At 49.4% G+C, this 23,995-nt stretch overlaps 1 protein-coding gene across 6 annotated transcripts in view; it reads right to left on the reverse strand.

Moving 5' to 3' along the window:
• Positions 1-23,995, reverse strand: part of SHANK2 (SH3 and multiple ankyrin repeat domains 2) — a 285,486-nt gene that overhangs the window by 122,135 nt on the left and 139,356 nt on the right. For all 6 annotated transcript variants that reach the window (XM_054171740.1, XM_054171739.1, XM_054171738.1 and 3 more), the window contains one exon: positions 9,442-9,517. In XM_054171740.1, coding sequence (XP_054027715.1) covers positions 9,442-9,517 — 76 coding nt within the window. The remainder of the gene's footprint in view (positions 1-9,441; positions 9,518-23,995) is intronic.

A 23,995-nucleotide genomic window follows, 5' to 3' on the forward strand; every position in this document is an offset into this window, starting at 1 on the left:
CTTCCCTGGAGACTTTCATAACCCACCTGGATGCCTTCCTGTACAGCTTGATCTAGGTGAACCTGCATTAGGAGGGGAGTTGGACTGGATGATCTCTGGAGGGCCCTTTCAACCTCTAACATTCTGTGATTAATAGGAGTTAGAAGGCTGCTTTTGAGACCCTGACCTTAGAAAGTGAGGAAAGGCTGAGGGAGCTGGGGTTGTTCAGCCTGGAGGAGAACTCATCACTCTCTACAGCTATTTAAAAGGAAGTTGTAGTCAGGTGGGGGTCAGGCTCTTCTCCCAGGCAACTAGTGACAGGACAAGAGGGCAGGGTATGAAGCTGCACCAGGGGAGGTTTAAGTTGGATATTAGGAAGCACTTCCTCACAGAAAGGCTGATTTGGGATGGACTGCCCAGGGAGGTGGTGGAGTCACCAGGAAAAGCTTGGATGGGGCACTTGGTGGCATGGCTTAGCTGATGTGGTGGTGTTAGGTCACAAGCTGGACTTGATCTCAGAGGTCTTTTCCAGCCTCAACAATTCTGTGATTCTCTAAAGTGCTTGGGGTCAAAGCACAGCCCTCCTCTCCACAACCCAAAGCCCACCCTCATCTCACTTCATCAGTGTAAAGCATCCAGGAGCCTGTGGGCTGGGTACTCATCAAACCTTCCTCAGGTTCCTTCCATTTTTGCTGACAAAGCAAAACAACTGGCAATATCATTCCTTAAAAAGAGGAAGGCTAAGCTTTCCAAAGCAGTGCTCAGAGAGCTTGGGATTTGTTCACCTGAACAATGTTGGGCATCTACACCCAGTAAAAGGTGGCTGAGGTCCCATCACTGTCAGCCAAGGACAGGAGCAGGCATTTTCAGGTTGTCCTCCCTTCAGCCTAGTGTAGAGGATGCAGTGAGGATGTAGGGCTGTTCAGATGCAAAGTCTGAAGACCGCCTCTGATTTTCTTTACACATGCAGTGCATTCATTGCACCCAAACTACCCAGTTCCATCCTTCAGTTTAGACACTGAGAGCAGGAAAAACTAAACCACCAACACTGTACAAAGCTGTGTAGCTTGCATGAAAGGAGGAGAGGGGAGGGGAAACTACCACAAACTTTTAGTTACAGAACACACAAACTGATCTCTGTCACTTGACAAATTCAGACCCCAGATACCCTGTTCCAGTCAAGTGCTACACAAAGAAAACCTCCTCACAGCCTGCAAAGCAAAAGTGGGGCTTTGTAAAAACCAGACATGTAGCCATTCCTTCTCATTTACCTGCTAGGAGAAGGGGACCTGCAACACTTTGATGGCATAAGCAATTCACACCAGGTTAAAGCAATCACAGACAGCAAATTGATTCTCTGCACCCCAGTGCTGTGGAGCTGAGGGCTGGCGGCAGGAAAAGGATGGAAAGCAAACCATGCATGCAAATGAACCACACTTGCAGCCTCCATGCCCCTGCTCCCACCAAACTCACTCTGCATCCTTGAAAGAAGGGGGAAGAAAAGGGGAAAAGAAGTTTAACCTCTGAGTGTTTGCAGGATTGTTTGTGTTTGCTTTGCCAGGACCAGGTTCTCTCAGCTCTCTTCACTAGAGACATGCTGGAGGTCTGCTCACAGTCTACCTGATCTTGGCAGCCAAAGTGGTGCCCAGTGTAAAAGTAGGTCCAAGTTTCTCACCATGAGCCTTCCTGGCAGCATTTCTTTGGCCCTGGAAGTGTTGCAGCAACTGAATGCACAGAGGGTGCAGCTAGCAGTGGCAAATCAAGGTGAGATGATGTTCTGAGCCTGTTCAGAGGTCTGAGCTCAAGCAATGCAAGAGGCATTTCTTCACAGGTGCTTTGAGCACAGGAGCTCTACCTGGGGGCTGAATAGTCCCTGCTATGTGTGACACACCAGATCTCAGTAGGTAACATCCTTCAAGTCCATTTCTGTCCCACCTCCAGCTGAAGTTAAGCAGCATCCATTTCAAAGAGGAGTTCTCAGAATATTCCCAGTTCCCTCTTATGGTACTAAAATGAGTAATTTGAAAATCAATAGCTCATTACTTAAAGAGGGCACACAGCACTTTGACTTTGGGCTGTGGAAGCCCAGCACTCATGGCATACAAAGTCAAATGCAGATTACATCCTCTCCAGTGCAGAATGTTTCTGCATGAACTACAACCTTCAGCATAAAACCTTCAGGCTCCCCCCACCAGATCAATCTGAATCTGGGGGTTCTTTATCCAAACACTAACCATTACACACCAGACTCAATCATGTACCTTCCCTAACACTTCCAGGCTCACAAACTGTGCAGGCTTAGAATCTCCATGAGTTTAATGATTTAGTGATGGAGAAAGGGAAATAAAAGAGATTTGACCCACAGCCAGGCACACAGCTGAGCACTGCTGGGTTCAGCACAGCCATCGCCTGGGCAGACTTCTCCAGGCAGCAAGAATTTCTACTTTGCTAACAGCCATACTTGAGGAAGGAAGTAGAAATACCAAGACCTTCATAAAGATCTGTATGAAGAACATTGAGTCCCTGATGGAGGAAAAGCCATGGAACCAGAGGAAGTTTAGGTAGGAGGTGAAGAGAAATTTCTTCCCAGAAAGAGAGATTGGCCACTGGAATGTGCTGCCCAGGGAGGTGGTGGAATCACCATCCCTGGAGGTGTTCAAAAAGGGACTGGATGTGGCACTTGGAGCCATGGATTAGTTGTCAGCAGGTGTTAGGTGATAGGTTGGACTTGATCTCTGAAGTCTTTTCCAACCTGGTTAGGTCTATGAGTCTATGAAAGCTGGCTTCCATTTCACAACTACAATACCTACACCCCCCTGTCCTAAAGCATGACTTATTCCATGAGTTGAAACACTACATCACAGAGACACAAACTATCAGGACCACAGAATAGATTTAGCCAGGCTTGTGCCTTGTGGATCATTGCTGATTCCGGTCTCAAAAACCCTCCACTGGAAACCACCCTTCTCTGGAAACCAAAGTGGCTCTTTGGTATCCTGTCAAACTCTCCCTGAGGCACAGAACAGAATGAATTTAAGCAGGGATTCTTTGCTTGATTCTCTCCAACTGTGCATCCCCCTAGAAATGAAACCTGGCTCTAACCTTTCCTGCTTTCCAAGTCAGTCAGGAGCTTCAAACAAGCAGAGGCAGGACCACGCGAGTTGCCCTCTCAGCCCACAAACCCTTCAGCCAAGTGGCTGGCACCCCCCTGGAGGGAGAAGTTGTTCTCTCCAAGTTCACTTCTTTCAGCTGGCCAAGGAAATCCAAATCCCTTCAGCAGCTCCTTTTTTATTATTTCTTTTTTTTTACATCCACTCCTTGAAACTGCTGCAAGCCCTGCTGCAAGCTCTGCTGCACGCCCTGCTGCACGCTCGGCTGCAAGCTCTGCTGCACGCTCGGCTGCAAGCCCTGCTGCACGCTCGGCTGCAAGCCCTGCTGCACGCTCGGCTGCAAGCCCTGCTGCAAGCCCTGCTGCACGCTCGGCTGCAAGCCCTGCTGCAAGCCCTGCTGCACGCCCTGCTGCACGCCCTGCTGCACTGAAGCCACAGCGAGCCTCACGTCAGAAGGGTCAGAACACAGCTCAGCAATAAAGGCAATATCCTCCCTTGTGCTTTGCCAGGTGCAGTACCTAAATCTCATCACAAATGCACAGACAACATCTGGAAGCAGCCACCCTGATCCCTTTCAGGCTGTGAGAGCCCATTTCTGGTGGCTGTGTCCAAGCCCACAGGAGGCACTCTGGAAATCCAGTCCAGAGGAGCTGTTTGCTGCATGTGCCAACAGTCACTCCCTGCTCAGAGCATCTGTTGGGCTTGAGTATTGCATCTTCCTCCAACCACACTGTGGATTTTAATGAAGAGACACCACAGGTCACACACAATGTACCCTTTTTACCTCCTACTTGAGCAAGGATTTTCAATATTTTCTGCCTCATGGCAGCACACAACAGCAGGAGAGGCAAAGTGCAAAGTTATTAGCAAGTAAAATAATTTTCATTAGAAACTAAATAGCTGTAAATGATAAACTTCACATTTCACATCCCCACCTGTTCCACAAAACCCACAATGCCTTTAACCATTGCTTAACCACAGAAGTCCAAATTGTACTCAATTAGATTCTTCAAGTTCATGAGGCACAGGGTGTCAAGAATGAGCTGCCCTTGTCCTTGTGTCTCACACAGGGAGCAGCTCAGCACCCTCAGACTGCAACCCTGGCAGCAAATCAGTGCACTGAGAAGAGGCATCAGGCAAGCCCAGGGAGGTAATGTTAGAGATGCAGAGCAGTGCACACAGCAACACTGCTGACACTCTTCTGTTTTCCAGAGTTTGGCTGGTGCTGCCCCTCCTCTGTGCCTAAAAGAACCCAGACAGAGGTCTTACAGAACCACAGAATCGTTTTGGTTGGAAAAGACCTCTGAGATCATTGAGTCCAGCTCTCAACCCAGCACCACCATGGCCACTAAACCATGTCCCAGACTGCCATAGCCACACTTTCCTTGAAGCCCTCCAGGGATGGGGACTCCATCACTTCCCTGGGCAGCCTGTTGCAATCTCTGACCACTCTTGCACTAAAGAAACCTTCTCCCAATATCCAATGTAAACCTCCTCTGGCACAATTTCAGGCCATTTGCTCTCCTCCTATTAGCTGATACTAGGGAGAAGAGACCAACCCCACCTCACTCCAGCCTCCTTTCAGGGAGCTGCAGAGAGCAATGAGGTCTCCCTCAGCCTCCTCCCAGTCCCTCCAGCCACTCCTCTTAAGTCTTGTCCTCCAGACCCTTAAATCATGAAGATCCCACACAGCATCCAGACATCCATCCACAGAAGTGTTTCCTTACAGCTCTGAGTGTCTTCAGTTGCAGGGCAGACAAGAGGCTCTCGGAGCTGTGGAGGATCAAAGCCTGCACTGCTCCAGCCCCCCGTGCAGGTGACATCCACAGAGCACTGCTGGGAAAAGCAGCTGAGAAGAATCTCTTAGATTTTCCTTCCCTAGGTGTTTGCATATAAATTAGCTTTTGAGGAGCTGCTTCTGTCAGCTTCTGAGCTGGTGAGATGTGGATGCTGCCACCTGACTCCAAGCAGGGGCATCAGGGTTAATGAATGAAGCTTTTAATTAAGCTTTCTTTGCACATACCTCCCAGACCACACAACACAATTTTCCTCCTCTTCTTCACCCAGGAAAACTGAACTAGAACCAGAAGGCAAATCAATTTGGTGCCATCATTAACTCTGTGGCAACAAGCCCTTGGAAAAGGTTATTTATTACCACATCCTCTCCTGTGAACTTCTTCATTCTGCTGGAGCTGTGGGAGGTCAAGAAAAGGCAGCAGGAAAGCTTCCCCCATGCAGTGGCTGGGCCCAGTTAAAGGGGTTAGAAAAAAGATGTGAAGGTGGATGGCCCTGGGGGGAGAGCTGCAGAGAAGGAGGGATATCTAACACTGCTGAAGGGTCTGGAGAGCAGGGCTGGTGAGGACCATCTGAGGGAGCTGGGGGTGTTTCACTTTGGAGAAGAGGAGGCTGAGGGGAGACCTCATTGCTCTCCACAACTCCCTGGAAGGAGGCTGGAGTGAGGTGGGTGCTGGTCTCTTCTTCCAATCCACTAGAGGCAGAATGAGAGGAAATAGCCTGAAATTGGAGGTTAGGAAAAACTCTTTGCTGCAAGAGTGGTCAGGCACTGGCACAGGCTGCCCAGGGAGGTGGTGGAGTTACCAGCCCTGGAGGTGTTCCAGAAACCTGTGGCCATGGCACTTGGGGCCACGGTGGCGCTGGGTTGATGGTTTGACTTTCCCTATCCCATTTGCCAATTCAGTCTCCAGTGCTGCAGCCTGGCACAAGTGTCCAGGGACTCCTGCTTATCTGCCATGAAAACTTTACCTTCTGCCATAGGCTCACAGGGTCATTGTGGTTGGAAGAGACCTTTAAAATCCTCGAGTCCAACCGTCAACCCAGCACTGCCAGCTCACCACTAAACCATGGCCCTCAGCACCACATCTCCAACACAAATACCACTGCAGAAAGCCCATCCTTCATCCTTCCCTCCAATGTCTGTCCACCTGCACCAGATGAAGGCCAAGTGATTGACAGTAATTAGTTCTTAAAAAGCTCTGATAAAGCAGCACAGGAGTCCCTGCAGAGGGATGTCAGCAGGAGCAGCACGTGGCAGCTGCAAGACACAGCACCATGGTTTGCACAACAGAATTCATGCATCCCCTCAGCATTTCAGGCAGCCCTGCTAGGTTCAAATGTGGCATTTGTCTGACACTCAATGGCTACTGGCAGTGGCAAGCAAGCCTCACTGCCTTGCCATGCAGGAGTGTGGTCATCCTCCTGGAGCATTAATGTATGGATAAGGGATCTCTTATGCAAAGCTGCAGCAGGCTTTAATGAACCCCCATTACTCAAGCTGCACATTTATGCCATGTACAAAGCATTTTCCTGCATGTGAATAAGCCCATTAATACAGAGCTCTCAACAGAGTGCTGCTGCTCAGCAATTTTTGCCCTTTGAGAGGGGAAAGGAAAAAAAGAGAAGGGAGTAGACACTTCCCCTCACTCGCCCACATCATCTCCAGCAAGGAGCTGGATCAGCTTTGTTAATGCTTTGGTTTCAGGGCTCTCAGTACATAGGCACAACTGCCACCTGACAAGTGCTTGTGAGAGTCCAGCTGCCAGCAGGTACACCTAGGCTACTACATGGTAGGAAGCAATGACAGAGAAAGGCACCAGAGCAGCAAGCCCTGGGAATGCCATAAACTGCTGGTAGTTTGACATCTTTTTGCCACTTCACAGCTGCCTCTCCCTAACAAGCCCATGCTAGGAATGCATCCTGGCCACACCAGCAAGACACACTGCTCTCCACCAAAGCCTTCAGTGCAAATTCTCTTCCTCCAGCAGCAACAGGCAGGCAGGCAGCAGCGGAGCCCCCAGTGCCATGCACAACAGCCTGGTCTGCAGGCTCACACCTTCAAACCCTGTGCTGCTGAGGAGAAAAGCAGCAGAGCAGCATTTCACTGTGTGCCACCTCTGAGAAGGATGTTTCCTTTCCCAGCAGCTAACCAGCTTTGGAGCTGTGGACACCAAAGCCATCTCTTCAGCTTTTCTACTGGTATTTGACACAAATGGCTGAAATTATGGTACTTCACCTCAAGGGGTGTTAAGCAACTCTACCTTGCCACTGTATTTCCTGGAACTTCCCATTAATTCTACCCTCTCCCTATCTTCCCCCCCCCTGCCTTCAGTTTCCACTACCACTCTTCAAAACAGCTTCACTGAGTTTCAAATCTCTGTGGAAACTCTCCTTGAGTTCTCTTCACAACTTGGCTTTCTCAGAACTCTGCTGCTCTGCCTCTCACTGCTCAGACAATATCAATGCCAGAGCCAGGAACGGCTGCAGACATCCTTCAGACCTAATGTCTCAGTAATAATGCTCTACAAAACCCATCACTGCCTCTGATAACCTCCCCTGCTCAGCTGCAGTCCTGAAGCAGATAATGTGGTCTTGTGGAGAGCTTTGCTGTTGCACTGCAGAGGCCCAAGACCTGAAGAGGATAAAACCTCAAAACAATCCCTAAATAAACCAGCAACATCTCCCCCAAGCCCCAGACATCTCAGACACACTTGCCATGCTTTCCCCAAACCAGAGTATGATCCATTCATCCCCAACAGCTCACTGGCTAAAAGCCATCCTGGAGCACCACTAAGAAGAGCTGCAAGTCAGTCCTGGGTCTGAACATGGCTTTAGGCTTCCTGCTTTCTAAATGACAGAGAGCTGCAGAAGGGCAGCTGGCATTGTCCTCTGCCAAGAACACAGAGGAATTTTCTTGGGAAAAGGATAACAACAACAATCCAAATGCTTTAGAATCAATAGTCCCCCCAAAATCCCCAAAACAACCCAAAGCCAAGCAACCCCAAAAGAAAGGTGCAGAAAGGAGCAGCAGGTTTCCAGGTGGGGTCATCTGGTGTCTCTGAGGCAACCTGCTGTGGCCACAGCTCCTAGCTCACAGAGACAAGGCCACCTATTAGAACCAAGGCACAGAGAGAAGGCTCTGAACCTGAGAGAAAAAATGATCACTGACCACTCAAAGAGCCCTGCAGAAAGCCAGCTCTGGAAAGCTGCTGTTGATTCTATGAAAGGGAAGCAGCAAGCTGTGAGCTTGCTCTGCAGAACAGGGACATGTTCCACAGCACAGGGTACCAGCTCCTCTTGACAGCTCCAGCCTTACACTGTCCTCTCACATCGCTGCCCAGCAGTGCAAGGCTCTGCTAACCTGGCTGCACAAGGGGCAGAACATCCAAGATGCTGAAACTGAGCTTCTCTGGTCACAGCAGCCACAGCTGATGAATTGACACCACACACCGTAGCAGGAAGCTCAGAGGCCCCAGGACACAATGCCTGGCAGCCAAGCCACAAGCCTGGGCTTCCTCCACTGTGTCACCAGACCCTCCCTCTTCCTCCAGCACAGCAACACTCTTCAAATCCCAACTGCAGGGACTGATGTCTACAGACAACCAGCTGGCCCCAGCCTTTCCAAGCTCCACACCGACCCTGAGGAACACAGAAGGACACCTTGGGTATCCAAACTGCTTCAGCTGACTGAACTCCAGCCTCCCTCCCCAAATGGGTTAATTGGCATAAAAAAATATGCATTACCCTGAGAAGAAGGATTGAGATCATGTCACAAACCCAGCAGTTACCACATTTTCCTTCCTTTCTTTAACAATCAGTGTGCTGCACAAAACTGCCACCATTGTGTTACACACTTCTGACTTCTCCTACCAGAAAAGGTGGCTTTGCTGAAAACAAAACAACCCAAGCTGTAATTAGGCAGGAGAGAAGCACAAGGACTGCACCAGCTGACTGAGGGTCTGTGTTTTAAAAGCCATCCTCCTCTCTAGCAGAAGCTGTGTCCAAAGGGAGGAGAGGAGGAGAACCTGCTGAAAAAAAAATCAGCAACACTCAGGGGGGAACTGCAAATAAATAAATCTCATTCCTGAAGTCCTCCTTTCTAACAGCCTCATTCCTACTCAGCACCTAAAAGACACCGTCCAGAACAACACAGCACAGCATCTTGGTTTGCCTCTCTTGCCAGCAGGTGTGATTCTGTGAACAGGCATGGAAGGGCTGACCTTGGCAAGTACCCAACAGCTGGAGAGGTCCTTGACTGCAGAAGCAGCTGGGACATGCTGCTGCTCCTGTGAGGTGCTGAGCTCCTTCACCACTCATGAAAGCAAAATAGCAATGCCCAGCCCTTCACTGCTTTTGTAGACACATCCCATGGGGGGGGGGGGGGGGGGAAATAATCAGCTGTGATCAAACCCAATTTAGATGGAGAAAGGTAGCTTGAGAAGCTCTGCTTTGCAACCTGCTTCCCTCTCCCCCTCCAGAGTCAAAACCAAAAGAAACAATTAAATTAAACCCAGAAAGGTTTTGTAAACAAATTGCAACCAAACAGAAGAATTCTTACCTTGAAGCATCAAAGCTGTCATAAGATCCCACTGTGTAGTGTCTGAACAGCTTCTTTGTTCTATCTGTTCGTGTTTCTGCACAAAGAAGAGAGAAATTTTGGTGACACTCCTGCATTCACCCAGGGCTGCTGCCAGCTGCAGTTTCCAAGTGCAGGTTTTGCTATACATCAATAGGAGGAAACTTAAAGTACTTAGAGAGCCCCAGGGGCCTCTGGAGATCATCCTGCCCAATCCCTCTGCTCAAGCAAGGCCATCTACAGCCAGCTGGCCAGGAGCATGTCCAGACAGCTTTTGAGCTGTCAGCTTTTGAGCTCCACCAGCTCCCTGGACAGCCTGCTCCAGTGCTCTGCCACCCCCACAGTCCAAGTGTGTTTCCCTGTGCTCCCTTACAGTTAATGACATGGCCCCAAGGGGGCTGGGAAACACTTTGGGGCTGAGACTTTCTTCTTGCATCTCAGACACAGCAAGCTGAGCGTGGAGAACTTCTCATGGAACATCTGTCACATCATTCACAAGGCTGAAGTTCCACTGGCATCCAGAGTGGCAAAACCTTTCAAGTCCAAGCTTTGGTCCTTTTATAGCATGGACTAAGAGGTGAAATAGGAAGGGGGGAAAGGGGAGAAAAAAAGAGGGGAAGGGGGAAAGGGGAGAAAGAAGAGGGGAAGGGGGAAAGGGGAGAAAGAAGAGGGGAAGGGGGGAAAGGGGAGAAAGAAGAGGGGAAGGGGGAAAAGGGAGAAAGAAGAGGGAAAGAGGGGAAAGGGAGAAAGAAGAGGGGAAGGGAGAAAGAAGAGGGAAAGAGGGGAAAGGGAGAAAGAAGAGGGGAAGGGGGGAAAGGGAGAAAGAAGAGGGGAAGGGGGGAAAGGGAGAAAGAAGAGGGAAAGAGGGGAAAGGGAGAAAGAAGAGGGGAAGGGGGGAAAGGGAGAAAGAAGAGGGAAAGAGGGGAAAGGGAGAAAGAAGAGGGAAAGAGGGGAAAGGGAGAAAGAAGAGGGAAAGAGGGGAAAGGGAGAAAGAAGAGGGAAAGAGGGGAAAGGGAGAAAGAAGAGGGAAAGAGGGGAAAGGGAGAAAGAAGAGGGAAAGAGGGGAAAGGGAGAAAGAAGAGGGAAAGAGGGGAAAGGGAGAAAGAAGAGGGAAAGAGGGGAAAGGGAGAAAGAAGAGGGAAAGAGGGGAAAGGGAGAAAGAAGAGGGAAAGAGGGGAAAGGGAGAAAGAAGAGGGAAAGGGGGGAAAGGGAGAAAGAAGAGGGAAAGGGGGGAAAGGGAGAAAGAAGAGGGGAAGGGGGAAAGGGAGAAAGAAGAGGGGAAGGGGGAAAGGGAGAAAGAAGAGGGGAAGGGGGAAAGGGAGAAAGAAGAGGGGAAGGGGGGAAAGGGAGAAAGAAGAGGGGAAGGGGGGAAAGGGAGAAAGAAGAGGGGAAGGGAGGAAGGAGGCAAGGAGAAGGCTAACCAGCAACACATTTTTGGAAAGGTTGGGCAAAGAGGCAGAAGAATGCAAAGCAGTGGGGTTTGTTTAAACACAGAGATGCACACAAACCCAGAGTTATTCCTTCAGTGCTATTAGGCTGCCCACATTCATCATCATCCTTCAAATCTCACAGGAAGTAGTGCTCTGAGATTTGTATTGCCATCATACAGCAACAGCAAAACAAAGCCAAACAACTGGGAGATGCAAACTCCTATTTGGAACACAGAAGGAATAAAGGAATCAGGTACAGCAATAGATCTGCTGGGGGGAGCCAGTAGAGATGTAGCTCCCCAATCTCGTGGTTGCAGCACTAAATCAGTCCCAGGGGCTATGAGTGTCATGTCCACCAGCACTTCCCACAACTCCCCAGCACCAACACTGGTTTAACATGGGTGCACCAGTTAAAGTAGTTTAGAAGTGTATCTGTAGAAGAACAGAGCTAAACATCACTCTTCCTTAGGGTTGGAAAGATGCTTTCAATAGGTACCTACAGGAGCACCAAGAAAGCTGGCACGTGGGGAAGGCGCAGGAGCGCCGTTGGTTGACCACTTTGCACATCAGAGAGATGATGTGAAAGGCTTTCCCTGCATGGCTGTGGCTGTATTTGTGGTGTATACCTCTGTGAAAATCACACTTCTAGGGAAGGACAGGAGGGTTTTAGAGGAGGGAGGTAACTCATCCTTCCCAGAATGACAGGAAAACACCCAGAAGTTTACTTCCAGGAAGGCATTCAAACAGAGCAAAACTGCAACAAAAGGAGAGCAGCTGCATGCATTGCAAACTTGCTGTTCATGTGGATCCATTTGCTGAGTCTTACTCAGCCTTTACTACAATCATCTTTTGGCCTACTCGTTGTTCCTGCCCCAGTGCAGCCCCTTGGCACATGGCTGCTTCACCCCAGGGAAGACACTTCTGCAGAACCTGTAGTTCCTGAGACAGGAGAAAGTCCTGCCCACATACAGCACGGCCCTCAAAGGCAATTACATTAAGTCAGGCTGAGAGACATCAAAAATCAAATGGAAAAGTTTCTGATTTAGCTTGTGACCATGAAATTCTCATCTGCATGGCTGAGGAATTTTTCACTGAAGGACAGCCTGTCTCCATCCAAACAGATTTGATTAGTTCTCCAAGCCAGACACAGCCCTCAAGGTACAACATCTCCATGTCACAACTTTTAAGGATGTTAAAAATGACTCTGAGAGGTACTGCTGTCAGATGACCAAGTGGTAGTCTGCAGGGAGGCAAAGATACATCATTGGGGGATGACAGGCTTTAAACACAGCCAAGGAGGCAGACAGTGGGAAGAAGGGTTGACAAAATGCATCTGTCCTTGCCTTAACCACTACAGCTGGCAGCTAACTGGATCATGCCCCAGCTAGACACATAAATACAAATACTGACACAATACAGGGGAGTTATGGTTGGGAATACACAGGCAGGTTGCACCTGACTTACACTGGGGAGGTGCCTGAACCAATGGTCAGGCAAAAAGCAGCAGTGTCTGCAAAAGCAGGATTGCTTCCCTGACACTGGCAAGAGCAAAAGGAGTGCTGGGGTGTCACTGAAGTGTCTGCACTCCTTGAAGAGCCCAGGTGGCACTAGAGCTACTCCCTTGCATTCTTTTCTCCTACTATCTAAAGTTGGTTAGAAGAGTTCCTCTCTAGAGACTTTCATCCCTCTCTGGGTTACAGCAATAGGATATAGAATCAATAAGGTTGGAAAAGACCTCAAAGATCATCAAGTCCAACCTGCCACCCATATGGCTGGGTAGGAAGCATCAGGATGAAGGTCATATTGAACACCTTGGTTCTCACAGCACTGCTCTGCCGTTCACAGAGCAACAACCATGGATGTGAAAAGGCAAGCTCCCTCCAGACCCTCTGAAACTATGCTCCACAAGAACACTGCATGGCCATAAACCTCCCCACTTTCTGCTAAAAGACAAAGCAGCAAAAAACCCAACCACCAATCACCAACAAACCCAAAAGCACCTAAGAGCTTTCGTTCCCATCGGTCAATAAGCCACCTAGCAGCACTGTGAGTCCTGCTGTGATGAGAGCCATAGAAAAGCCTGCAAGCAATAAAACACTGTGCCAAGTTTTCTCCTAGTCCATCCTCCACTGAAGGCAGTGAGGTTGCAGCAGAAATAATCTATTTGCACTGGGCAAGACTGATAATACAAATAACAAAGTGCTTGCTGCTCCTTTATTAGAACCATTTATTGCTGCAGACATTTCCGTAAGCAGCAGGCTCAAACCCTGCCACAGGTTTGCAGAATGGTTTGGGCTGGAAGGGACCTTCAAAGGGCATCCAGTCCAACCACCCTGCAGTAAGCAGGGACATCCCCAATCAGACCAGGTTGCTCAGAGCCCCATCAAGCCTGACCTCAAATGTCTCCAGGGATGGAGACATTCCAGAGTGTCATTTATCTGTGGTTCAAAACCAGGTGAGCATCGAGAAGATGCAGGTGAAAACCACTTTCCTCCTGTCTTCTTCCACCTTAGGAGGAGTGATGGTTTTCCTGCACCAAGAGACAAGCTTCCCTATGGCTTTGCTGTGTTGGTCTCATAATGGACCAGAAGGACTCCAACAGCCCCTGCAGACATTATCAAAAGCTGAGGAGCAGGCAGTAGAACCTGGACTGTGATGCACAGAGGCAGAGCTCACCACGCCTGCTCTGTTTCTTCAGTGATCAGCACACAGCCACTGCAGGCACGTCAGAAGAGGGGACCACGCTGGCACTGTTGTTGGGAGTAGATTGCTTACATATTTGATATTGCTTGGAAGAGTAAAGAAGTAGGGGAAGAAATCCCAAAGCAACTCTCTCCATCGCTTTTGTTCCTCCTGCTGCTCCTGGCAGGGCAGCTCGGCGGCCGCGTTTCCTAGGCAACTGCTCTGCCGGTGGGGACGTTGTCAGACTGCTGCCAGAGCTCTGGGAAGGCTTTGGAACATCCACACGTCCATAGGACGAACAAAGGAAATGAATGTGGAACAGCTTCATTGGTGTAAGGCATTGGAGACACAACGGGAGGGGAAGATAGCCTCCACGGAGCCCTGCCAGTTAAAGGGACAGGAGGTTTGACTGCTGCTCTTGCAGCACTCCTGCTCTGCTGGCTGGCAGAATGCAAGAAACGGTTTCTGGCCGTTCCAGGCCAATTTCCAGCAAGAAGAAATAAATCTGCACCCTAAGAAAGGCTTTTTCAACCCAAATGTAATGAAGAAAAAGGGAATAATTCCAAAGTCAAAGCCCTCCCTTTTGCCCTTCAGCTTGGCACAGTAAACCCAACAATTCAGCACCATCCCCAAACATGAAGCTCTCTGTTCTTCCCTCTTCCCCACCATGGTGGTTTGACCCTGGCTGGGTGCCCACTGGTATCTCTGAGAGATGTTTCACTAATTCAGCAGTCACAGAGGTTTGTGGCTAGAAGAGGTTCAGGTGCAGCACTTTGCAGTGGCTGATGGAAAGCAATACGCAGCGGTGGCCAGAGGCTGTGGCTGTCACTGTGGACCTTCTTTTCCCATGGGAACAAATGCTTTCACAACTACTTATCATAGAATCAATGAGGTTGGAAAAGACCTCAAAGATGATCATTCCTGAAGTCATTCACAGCATAGGAACAGAGTCTACAATTTCTTATTACAGCTAACCAGGCAATGCAGGAAGTTAACAGAAGTTCCCAGTTCAAGTGCATTGTGTTAACTAACTTCCAGCTGCTTACCTGGCACAGTGCAGCTCTCCTGGGAGCCTTTCCTAAAACTAGAAACACAAAATGCACAGCAGAAAAATAATTACAACCCCCCCCCCCGACCCTACAAACAAAATGAAATGGTGGAGAGCAAGGCCAGGGGCTTGAAAGCATCACTGAGAAGAGCATTTCTTTGTCTATTTGAAGGACATGTGCACTCAAGACATTTGCCAAATGATGCTCCTCCCCAGCCCTGTTCTCCAGGGAAGGGTCTCCTGGGGACCTTTCCCCAGCTTTGTTGCCCTTCTCTGGACCTGCTCCAGCTCCTCAATACCCTTCCTGGAGTGAGGCCCCAGGTCTGAACACAGGATTCAAGATCACTTGAGCTTTCCCTGCAAAGCTCTCCTGTTGGGCTTCCACAAGCCTCCAACCCCCCTGCCCCTCTAGTACAGCCCTCCTGCTGCAGAGCAGTCCAGCAGCCCCCTGCAGATGCTGCAGGGCAGCTCTGTGTCCATGCTCCCAGTGAAAACAGAGGAATCAACTACTCAGTGTTTGGAACAGACACAGGTCTGGGCCATGTTATCAAAGCAAACCAGCTGGGAGAGGAAGCAATATTTCCCTTCTTTGCCCCAAGACTTATTAGGCTTTACAGACTTGTGAGGAGCAGGATGCTGACCCAGGCTGGTCACAAACCTCAGAGCTTCCAGCACCCAAGCACAAAGTGGATCCATCTATGCTGCTGAAACACCCAGTTGTAACAAACCCAGCTCCAAAATAAAGCAATTTCAATGCATTTGTTTGAAGCCTCAGTGCAGACTGGCAAGATGTGGAGCATCCTTCAGCAGCCCTCCTTGGCAATCCCAGCTTGCTCCTGAACAGGGAAATGAAGGCACCTTGTTTTTACCAGCTTAGGCAGAACAAAGGAATCTTGATGTGTTGCCTGCTGGCAATATCATCTGTTGCAAACATGACTTATTCTGAAGGTCAGGCTGGTTTGATCAACTACAAAGCTGAGGTGGTGTAATTGTTCCAGTTCTCTCAGACTGATTTGTGGTACAAAAGTTTGTAATGAGAATACTTCCCCCTCCCCCCCTCCATCTTTCCCATCTTGCCTGCAAATATCCTAGTGGATGACTGCAGTGTTCCCTCTGATAACAGAGCCTAAGCCAAAATGATGGTCTGGAAGGAAGAGGCAGGAGTCAGCTGAAGCTTGGCTTAACAAGTTTGCTTAATGGTGGGATGTTATTTTTCACACTCAGCAGACACTAATTCTGCAGCCCCCAAGCAGAAATGCCTCTGCCTGTGCTTAACTCAGACTCAACTCCTGCTTTTGGTCAGTTCTGGTTAGTAAAGTGCCAGCTCTGGTATTTATTTTCCTGTGAATCAATCATTTTCACATGGCCAGAAACCTGCCACAAGGACCTGAATTGCAGTCCAGCAGAAATACTATTTCAGTATTATTGCAGAATAAGGGAACCATGGAATCATTAAGGTTGAAATAGACCTCCAGGATCCTCAAGTCCAACTGTGAACCCAACCCCACCGTGGTCACTAAGCCCTGTCCCCAGGGGCCATGGGCACAGGGTTCTTGAACACCTCCAGGGATGGGGACTCCACCACCTCCCTGGGCAGCCTCTGCCAAGCCCTGACCACTCTTGCAGCAAAGAAACTGTTCCTAATCTCCAGCCTAAGCCTCCCCTGGCACAATTCCAGGCCATTTCCTCTTGTCTGATCACTAATTACTTGGGAGAAGAGACCAACCCCTACCTCACTATAACCTCCTCCTTTCAGGTAGCTGCAGAGAGCAACAGAGCAGCAGATGCCAATTTCCAGTGACCTTCCCTCACCCTTGGGAACACTCCACTAGAACACTGTGATGGAGCTCTGCTTCTGCTTGTGTGGCAGGAGCTGAGGTCTGGTCTGCATGACACAGATCATTCCTACCTGGGACACAAAGATCATCAACGGCTTTGAAGAAGGTCATTCTGCACCCTAAGGTAGGAAGAACAGATGGAGAACTATTTTGGGCTGGGATAGGGAAAAAAGAGGCCCTGAAAAAGCCATTCTGCTGTTCAGTTTCCAAAATCATTCATTTCCATGCACAGCAAGTTTCAACAAGAGTTATGATGGACTTCACAACCTCCCTGAGGAGCCTGTTCCAGTGCTCTGTGATCCTGCCACAGGGTGCAATTGAGCAGAGCCTCTCCCCTCCTACTTGACCCCCAGCCCTCACCAGGCAGTGCTCCAGTCCCTTCATCATCCTCATAGCCTTCTGTTGGACTCTCCTCTCCAGCAGATCCCTGTCCCTCTTGAACTGGGGAGCCAAAAACTGGACATAATACTGCAGGTAAGGAGAGGCTGAGAGCCCTGGGGCTGTTCAGTCTGGAGAAGAGAAGACTGAGAAGGGATTTAATAAATGTTTCTAAGTATCTGAGGGCTGGGGGTCAGGAGGGAGGGGACAGGGACAGGCTCTGCTCAGCTGCACCCTGGGATAGGACAAGGGGCAATGGATATAAACTCCAGCACAAGAAGTTCCACCTCAACAGGAGGAGGAACTTCTTCACTGTGAGGGTCCCAGAGCACTGGAACAGGCTGCCCAGAGAGGTTGTGGAGTCTCCTCTGGAGCCTTTCCAGCCCCATCTGGATGTGTTCCTGTGTGACCTGTGCTGGCTTCTCTGCTCCTGCTCTGGCAGAGGGCTTGGACTTGGTGATCTCTGGAGGTCCCTTCCAACCCCTAACATCCTGTGAGCCTGTGGCCCAGCTATTTCTTCTCCAAAATGCACCATTTTAACTACATTTTAAAAGAAATAAACACTGAAGGCCCTCAAGAAATGCAGCACAGCTCTACATTCACACAGCACATGCTGCCTGCTGGACAGAATTCCTGCTCTGAAGAGCACCTCCCACGATGCCCAGTCAGGATGACCACAAACAAGGAGCCTGATTTTACACAGGCTATAGGCCGAGGCTCCAAGCCCACATCCTCGCAGTTTCACGCTGTACAAAGAGACTTTTTGGGTGGTTTTTCTCCCTTTTTCCCCCTGCTGCAGGTTGCCATGGAGATGCATCACTCACTCATCTAAATAAGTGCGGGTGAAGGACGCCTGAGAACCCGGAGCAATTACGCATGCCATTAGAGGCAAGGAGTATGATTCAAGCCTGCTATTAGAAACGTGGCACAGGCAGCACTCCCAGAGACTGGGGCTGGCTTCTAGAAAGAAAACTGCCTCCTTTTTGGTGGTTGGTTTTTTTTTCACTGCCTATAAGAGAGGACCAAAAAAAAGGCAAAAGGGAAAAAGCATTAGAATCAAAGCATTAGAAACAGAGATGCACAGAACTGTCAGGGCTGGAAGGGACCTCAAGGATCAGCCAGCTCCAACCCCCCTGCCATGGCCAGGGACACCTCACACTGCAGCAGGTTCCTCACAGCCACATCCAGCCTGACCTCCAGGGATGAGGCTTCCATCACCTCCCTGGGCAACCTCTGCCAGTCTCTCACCACCCTCATGGGGAAGAACTTCTTCCTAACATCCAATCTCAATCTACCCATTTCTAGTTTTGCTCCATCCCCCCCAGTCCTATCCCTCCCTGACACCCTGAAAAGTCCCTCCCCAGCTTTCTTGGAGCCCCCTTCAGATCCTGGAAGGTCAAAATTAGGTCTCCTGGGAGCCTTCTCTTCTCCACACTGAACAGCCCCAACTCCCTCAGTCTGTCCTCATAGCAGAGTAGCTCCAGCCCTCTGCTCATCCTAATGGACCTTGTCTGGACACCTTCCAGCACCTCCAGATCCTTCCTGTAACAGAGGCTCCAGAACTGGACACAGATCTCCAGCTGTGGTCTCACCAGAGCAGGGAGGGAGAATCACCTTCCTGGCCCTGCTGGCTGTGCTTCTCTTGCTGCAGCCCAGGATGGGATTTGCTTTCTGGGCTGCAAGTGCTCACTGCTGGCTCCTGTTGAGCTTCTCATCCCCCAGCACCCCCAGGTCCTTTTCTTCAGGGCTGCTCTCAGGCCAGTCTCTGCCCAGCCTATATCAGTGTTTGGGGTTGCCCTGAGCCAGCTGCAGGACCTTGCACTTGGTCTTGTTGAACCTCATGAGGTTGTCATGGGCCCAGCTCTGCAGCCTGTCCAGGTCCCTCTGGGTGGCCTCCCTTTGTCCCAGCACATCTGCTGCTACCTCTTGCATAACAAGCACACAGTGAGGTCAGACCAGATCAGCTGGTCAACAACAAAGGTGGTTAGTTCCAGCCAGCTGTTGTGCCATGAGAACCCACTGCACATGGGAACTTGTCTCTCCATTACTGGTCAGAGATAATTCCCTTCAGTCATGTCACTGAGCAAGAGGAAGGTGAAGTTTGATCAGTGCTAAGGAGGCTTCATCCAGAAGGGATGGAAATACAAAGTCTGATAAATGCATTGATCTGTAGCCACAGCTCCCATGCAGGCAGAGGTGGGTGTCAGGCTGCACAGCTAATTGCAATTCAGCATCCATCCTAACTGTGTGCATAGAGCATACAGCAGGCAGCACTGTGGGCACACCATGGAGCCCCAGGATAGGACAAGGGGCAAGGGATATAAACTACAGTACAGGAGGTTCCACCTCAACATGAGCAGGAACTTCTGCACTGTGAGGGTCCCAGAGCCCTGGAGCAGGCTGCCCAGGGAGGTTGTGGACTCTCCTTCTCTGCAGACTTTCCATCCCCATCTGGATGTGCTCCTGTGTGACCTGTGCTGGATTCTCTGGTCCTGCTCTGGCAGGGGGCTTGGACTCTATGATCTCCTGAGGTCCCTTCCAACCCCTGACATCCTGTGAGCCTGTGATGATACACAGAACTGGAATCCTGTTTGGACACAGAACTGTAGGAACAGCTGAGTAGTCACAAAAGGTAAAAATCTCCTACCTCAAGTAATTGCTTTCAGATTAAATTGCCTGAAGTTAAGTGAAAATCATCACTGAACAGTAAGAGAGAAGCTTAGCACTGTAGATCAGCATTCATAAAGTCACTCCAGCTAAATCATTGAGGCAGTTCTCCTAGAACAACATTTCAGCTCAGAGAACTGGGTAACTGAGGCACAGGGAGTGCAAACAGCACACCAAAGGTAGCAACAGAGGACACTGGGAAGGCAAAAAAACCTCTTCTGAAGTAGTTCAGCTGAAAAAGTGTTTGAGCTTGAAGTTTGAAAGGCTAGCAGGAAAAAGAAACACACCCCACCATACATTTGCTAATTGTTTACAGAAACAGCAGAACATATTTTCCAAGCTATCCCAAAGCTAAACAAGCAGGAATGACATTTCCAGATGCCTCCTGTCAGTCTAAATGACCAATTCTTGGAAGCAAGCACTGATATGGAAATGAATTCTCTTAAGGCTGAGATATTCCTGAAACTCCACCATGCATCATGCTTAATGCCTATAAACTAATAAGAGGAAACCTAATTATGCTGCAGCCTTGTACTTAGGAGGATTTCAGTGCTGAGATTTGTAAAATGTAATAACTGAAGAAATCAAATGCTGTGGGGATATTACTGAGGTGGGAAAAAACCCACATCCACAGGCTGGCTGGCAAGAAGGGATAGAGGCAGAGCAGCTCAGACACACTGCACATAGTTAGGTACTAAGGACTCCTGTCTGAATCAGTTGCACTTAAGCAGAGCTTCATAAGCTGTGTCCAGTGACAGCACATCTCCAGGCACAGCTCTATGAACTGGTAACAGGCACAGAACAGAATCACAGAACTGCTTTGGCTGGAAAAGACCTTCACAACCATGGAGGCCAACTACTATGTCTGGTGCTAAACCACGTCCCTTTTAATCCCTTTTAAATCCCTTCAGGAATAGGGATTCAGCCACCTCCCTGTGGAGCTGCTTCCAACGTTTGTGAAGATGTTTCCTCCGAACTAAACCTCCTCTGGCACAACTTGAGGCCATTTCTTCTCCTCCTGTGACTTGTTACTAGGGAAAAGAGACCAGCTCCCACCTTACTCCAACCTCCCCTCAGGGAGCTGTAGAGAGCAGTGAGGTCTCCCCTCAGCCTCCTCTTCTCCAGAGTAAATCCACCCCAGTTCCCCCAGCTGCTCCTTCTCAGCCCTGTTCTCCAGACTCTTCCCGAGCTTTGCTGCCCTTCCCTGCACCTGGAGCCCCTCAGCAGCAATAATCCCTGCTAAATTTACTCAGTAGCCAGAGCCATCCCAGTGAAGCTTTTACATTCATGCCATTAGCATGGCTATGGTCTGACCCACCCTAGGTATCAGAATACTGCCTGGTAAGGGAAAGGGGGAAAAGAAAAGGAGGCAAACAAAGGAAGGAAAAAGAGAAGTGGAGGAGCTTTTGACTTGGTGACTTTTTGGAGTGGGCTGCATTTCCTTGAGGTGTGCACTCAGCAGCTTTATTCCCTCCTCTAAAGGAAACTGAGCCACGAAGCCAGCCTGGCTTAGCCATCTCCTGGCCCTAACAATCACACTCCCTCCTCCTTCTTCCTTCTCCCGGAGCTCCATCTCTCCTTATCTCTTTCTCACACAGAAATTGCATCTCAGCATACTCAAGCTAAATCCTCCAAGAGGCCATGCAAGCCTAATCCTCCAAATAGACCCTAAAAAACCGTTCCTGTTTCATTCTCTTTAGCACAATCCTGCGCAGAGGCAGTGCACAGAACAATCACCCAGCAGCCATCACGATTTGCACAGCTTGAAGAGTTCTTTTGACACCTCCAATAATCTATCTGGTTCAAGTACTGTGCCTTCATACACCCCTCTCTAATTATTCTTTACAGGACTGCTAGGGCAGCACAGGTTATGAGCATCCATCCAACATCACAAGCACTGCAAGAGAGAAAGCACCGAGAACTACCTTCAAATAATCTTCTTCCCCATCACATAACCTGAGGTTGACAACTTCTCACCTCAGTGACATTCTGATGGCAAAGCTTTCAAGGTAATATTGTTTGAAAGGGAAAGGCCCATCTGCAAAGGGCTCACAGGAGTAAGGTGGCTAAAGGCAGGCTTGCCACTCACAGCAGAGTCACTGGGTGAACGTAGCTCTGTCAGCTTTGAGTGCATTTTATTATCAGAAAATGGACTGATCAATAATTCAGGTTATTAATAAAGCCTCACCAATGCTCTGAATGCTGCAGGGCACTTTCAGGGTGGTGGTTTTTTTAATTCCTTGTTTATGTTGCCTTGCAGCCACAAAACTCAGTGGAGAGCTGCCCAATGCTGAGAGCAGCAGCCCAGCCCCACCGCAGCCCTCTCAGGCCTGGCTGTTCCCCCAGATCCAAAGCAGTGCTAAGAGTTCTTTTTCAAAGCTTTTTATCAATGAGATGTCATCAGCTAAGAGGCTGCTTAGACACAGCTGGTTCTAGGCCTGTCTGTAGATACAAACCACTCAAACTAGGCAGCAACTCAACCAGCCTGCCTTCAAGCCAGCCAGCAGCCATCCCATGCTAGCACAGTCTACTGAAGAAGCCTCAGAGATCTGATGTTTTCCTCCCAAGATGCTGCGTTGAAGGCCACCAGGTTTATTCCTGAAGCAACAGAAACCATCACACATTTTGCTCTGAGATGAAGTGAAGCAGAAAGGTCATTACTCAGCCAGAAAAGGGGTGAGGAGCTTCCTGAATGCTGAATTGAAGCTGAATCCCTGGTGGGGAGGAAAGAAAAAAGCTTTCCAATCTCCCCCCTTCCCACAGCCCCAGGTTTCAGGGGGTGAGAGGAGGGTTTTCTTTACACCTGGGCTGCATGTTCAGATGACAAGTTTGACAGCCAGGACTCAGGACTTCTCTTGACCAAGAGTCTCCTGTTGCTCTCAAGGCATGTTTGAGGCTCCTTAGAACTATCACACAGTATTTTGTCTCCCTCTCAAAAGGGTGAAAAGCAAAGAGCTGCCAGGTAGGAGAGAGCCTTTCAAGACATTATCCTCCTGAGTGCTCCAAGGCCATTAATCCTGCTCAGGATACAGAGGGAGGTGGGGGTTTTTTTTTAAGTGCCAGCCCTGGGAATACTAAAAAGACAAAAACCACCTTTTGAAAGCTGCTCACTGCGCCTCAGCCACATCTCAGTGCTGCGAGCATTGCAGAGAGGGAACAAGGACAACCAGACAAGAGTCCTGCATTTCACTGTGTGGAGCAGTTCCCAGGGGCTGGCAGGGGGCTGGGTGTTATTTCTGCTCACCTGAGCAGAGCAGTGGTAAGATTTCATCACACTTCAATCACTTTTATAGTTACACACAGTCCAAAACTTCTCTTTCTTGCATATGCTTCTTTGTTAACAACATTCCTGCAGCAGTTATTCATTTGCAGAGTTATTTTCCCCCTGCATAATATCTTGCATGATCATTAAGTAGCTATTAATAGAGCATATTTTACTTTGGCATTTATGCTGCATATAAAAAGACTCAAAGAGCCATCGTCCACCCTCCTCTAATTATTTCTAACTAACCAATGGCATTCCCAGGAGATTGTGCAAAGTGATGAAATGTTAGTCCTTATATAAAGGATATTTAGTGCTGGGGGACCAGACCATTAAAACAACACCTAACATTTATGGCAGACTCCCACAGTGGAGTCACTTTGCCACACAAGAAAACCCAACCTCTGATCCTAGAGGATGGATTAAAGGTGTAAGAGGCCCATCCTGAAGAGGGCTTCTATAAATTCCTTTTACTTTCAAAGGGAAATACCTTAGGTACAGTGAATATGCACAGCTTCATAGGCACAGAATGCTTTAGGTTGGAAGGGGCCTTAAAGACCATCAAGCTCCAGCCCTCTGCCATGGGCAAGGACACACTCCCACCAGCCCAGGTTGCTCAAGACCACATCCAGCCTGGCCTTGAACACCTCTAGGGAGTGGGCAGCCACAACCTCCCTGGGCAACCTGTTCCAGGGTCTCCCCAGCCTCACCCTTTAGAGTGGTGAAGAATTTCTTCCTTATCTCCAGCCTCAATCTCCTCTCTCCCAGCTCAAAGCTATTGCCCCTGGTCCTGTAACTCCCAGCCTTTGTCCAAAGTGCCTCCCCAGCTCTCCTGGAGCCCCTTCAGGTACTGGAAAGCTGCTCTAAGGTCTCCCTGGAGCCTCCTCTTTTCCAGGCTGAACAGTCCCAACTCTCCCAGCCTGTGCCCATAGCAGAGGTTCTGATCATCTTGGTGGCCTCCTCTGGATGCTCTCCAGCAGCTCCAGGTCCCTCTCATTCTGGGGGCATGATTTATCACCCATGTAGCATCCACACCTGGCTAAAACCAAACAACTGCTCTCCCATCTCTTCATGCACAACCTACTGGAAACAGCTGCAGCGAGATGCAGTCAGACACTGGGCCAAGAATCCAAATCTGTCCATTTTCACTTTTATACCATCCACATGGAGCCCTTGCAACATTTGTTCAGCCATCACCCAGCAAGCTTCCTTGGTTTCCTTTGCAGTGACC

The sequence above is a fragment of the Dryobates pubescens genome, chromosome 22 (assembly GCF_014839835.1).
Source record: "Dryobates pubescens isolate bDryPub1 chromosome 22, bDryPub1.pri, whole genome shotgun sequence".
In the NCBI taxonomy this organism is placed as follows: Eukaryota; Metazoa; Chordata; class Aves; order Piciformes; family Picidae; genus Dryobates; species Dryobates pubescens.